A 2,358-nucleotide genomic window follows, 5' to 3' on the forward strand; every position below is an offset into this window, starting at 1 on the left:
CACTTGTTTATTTTGCCTTGTGCCTCTCAGCAGGTTTCTGCCATGGGCATGGGGGACAGGGGAACAAGCAACCACTCAGGAGTGACTGACTTCATTCTTGTAGGCTTCAGGGTCCGCCCAGAGCTCCACACTCTCCTCTTCCTGCTATTTCTTCTGGTCTACACCATGGTCCTTCTGGGGAATGTTGGCATGATGGCCGTTATTATGACTGACCCCCAGCTGAAGACACCAATGTATTTCTTCCTAGGCAACCTCTCCTTCGTTGATCTCTTCTATTCGTCTGCTATTGCACCCAAGGCTATGATCAACTTCTGGTCTCAGAGCAAGACCATCTCCTTGGCAGGCTGTTTGACGCAGTTCTTTCTTTTCACCCTCTTCATTGTGACTGAGGGCTTTCTCCTGGCAGTCATGGCTTATGACCGCTTCATTGCCATCTGCAACCCACTGCTCTACTCTGTCCACATGTCAACACGTCTCTGCACTCAGTTGGTGGCAGGTTCCTACTTTTGTGGCTGCATCAGCTCCATTCTTCAGACCAGCATGACATTTACCTTATCCTTTTGTGCGTCTCGGGCCATTGACCACTTTTACTGTGACACTCGCCCACTTCGGAGAATATCTTGTTCTGATGTCTTCATCCATAAAATAATTTCTTTCTCCTTATCTAGCATCATTATTTTGCCTACCATCATAGTTATTATTGTCTCTTATTTATATATAGTGTCCACAGTTCTAAAAATACGCTCTACTGAGGGGCGTAAGAAAGCCTTCTCCACTTGCAGCTCTCACCTAGGAGTTGTGAGTATTTTGTACGGTGCTGTCTTTTTTATGTATCTCACTCCTGACACTTTTCCTGAGCTGAGTAAAGTGGCCTCCTTATGTTATACCCTAGTCACTCCCATGTTGAACCCTTTGATTTACTCTCTGAGAAACAACGATGTCAAAGCGGCTCTAAACAAACTTTTAGAGAAGAAAAGTACTATTCTATGATTATTATTTCATAGATACTCTGGCTGTTTACTTTGTGCTGCTTCTGGCCATTAGTGAAAGTTACTCTCTTGAGCACCATGAAAATATCACAAGCCTCTTCAAGCTTAGGTATCCTTCCCATGTGTTACTATTTTTCTCTCTGAGACACGGTCAATCCTAAATGTCCTGGACATTGGAGACGATCTGGACATTAAAGAAGCATTTTTTGTTTTTGTTTTTTCAAGATGAATCATCCCACTGATCACAAATAACATTTAATTTCACTGAAGTTATTTCTATTTATTTTCATGGAGTACTGCTGAACACGATTTCTATATGTTACTCCAGTGTTTAAGCAGGTATTTTGTCTGGCGCTGGTCTTTGGAATTGCTCCTTCCCATACACAAAATCACTGGTCACTGACAAAAGTGACCAACTTATTTTTTAATATAAAATATTTCTCAATTTTATTAATAGTTTATCAACCATGTTAGCTGGTATTAACCTGAAAGACTACTAGATATTTCTCTAGCAAAGATTAGTTTATTTGGAATCAGCAGAGATTTGCAATTTGTGGTCTGTAATCATGACAAGCCACATGCAAGTCCCTGACAGCAAGGGGAGGAGAACAGTTTTACAGAGGGAAGAACAAGTTGGGAGGGTATAGTGAACAAAGAGCACAGGGATTTTCATGGGATAAATCTTTGCCAGAGAAGAAGATGAATTTTCTTGTTGTTGTAACTGTTCCAAAGGAACAGACCAAAGGCTGAAAAACCTAGTACCATTTCAGAGAAAAAAGCCTTGTTCCTGAAAGAATGGGTGGATAGCTAGCAACCTTAGAAGAAGCAGCCTCTGTTAGGGAATGGGCTAAAGGCTAGCCAGTTTCAGTGAAACAGTCTGCTCTCAAATCATACCAAAGTGCCAAACGAGTACTAGCCTAAGGAAAAACACCTTAACCCCAAAGACAAAGCTTTTACATAGATTCCAATAAAGCCTGGAGAGCTTCAAACACAGAGGGGGCAAGCTCAGGTCTAGAAGAAAGACACACCTTCACACTCCAAGGTTGGTGAGAAAAACAATGAGCAACAAGGGGCTCAAATTGTGGCTGCTATACCTGTTTGCTCACTAGCCCCAGAAATGTTGGGAGCCTTCTCTGGTCCCTGTATAGGCCACTGAAATATTGACCTGAAACAAAGAGACTGTCAGATATTTTTCCAGGACACATGGGTTTCTTCTGGAGCAAGAGAAAATTGCAATTCAGGGTCTGCAACCACGGCAAGACACATGCAAGTCTCTGAATAACAAGGGATGGATGGAGAATGCTTTTCTAGAGGAGAAAAGAAAGGTTGGGGGCTATAGTGAACAAAGAGTCTTTGGCTTTCCAATGGC

General features: G+C 42.3%; 1 protein-coding gene across 1 annotated transcript; it reads left to right on the forward strand.

The window, feature by feature from the left end:
* LOC100512466 (olfactory receptor 9K2) lies at window positions 1-990 on the forward strand. Its single transcript, XM_003126219.4, has one exon. The coding sequence runs from the start codon at window positions 43-45 to the stop codon at window positions 988-990; it is 948 nt and encodes a 315-aa protein (XP_003126267.4). The 5' UTR covers window positions 1-42.
* Window positions 991-2,358: the final 1,368 nt, after the last annotated feature.

Source organism: Sus scrofa, chromosome 5 (assembly GCF_054392235.1).
Source record: "Sus scrofa isolate SSC_HxYL_T2T_F1_AM1 chromosome 5, Sscrofa_HxYL_maternal_Yorkshire_Landrace_v2.0, whole genome shotgun sequence".
Taxonomy (NCBI): Eukaryota; Metazoa; Chordata; class Mammalia; order Artiodactyla; family Suidae; genus Sus; species Sus scrofa.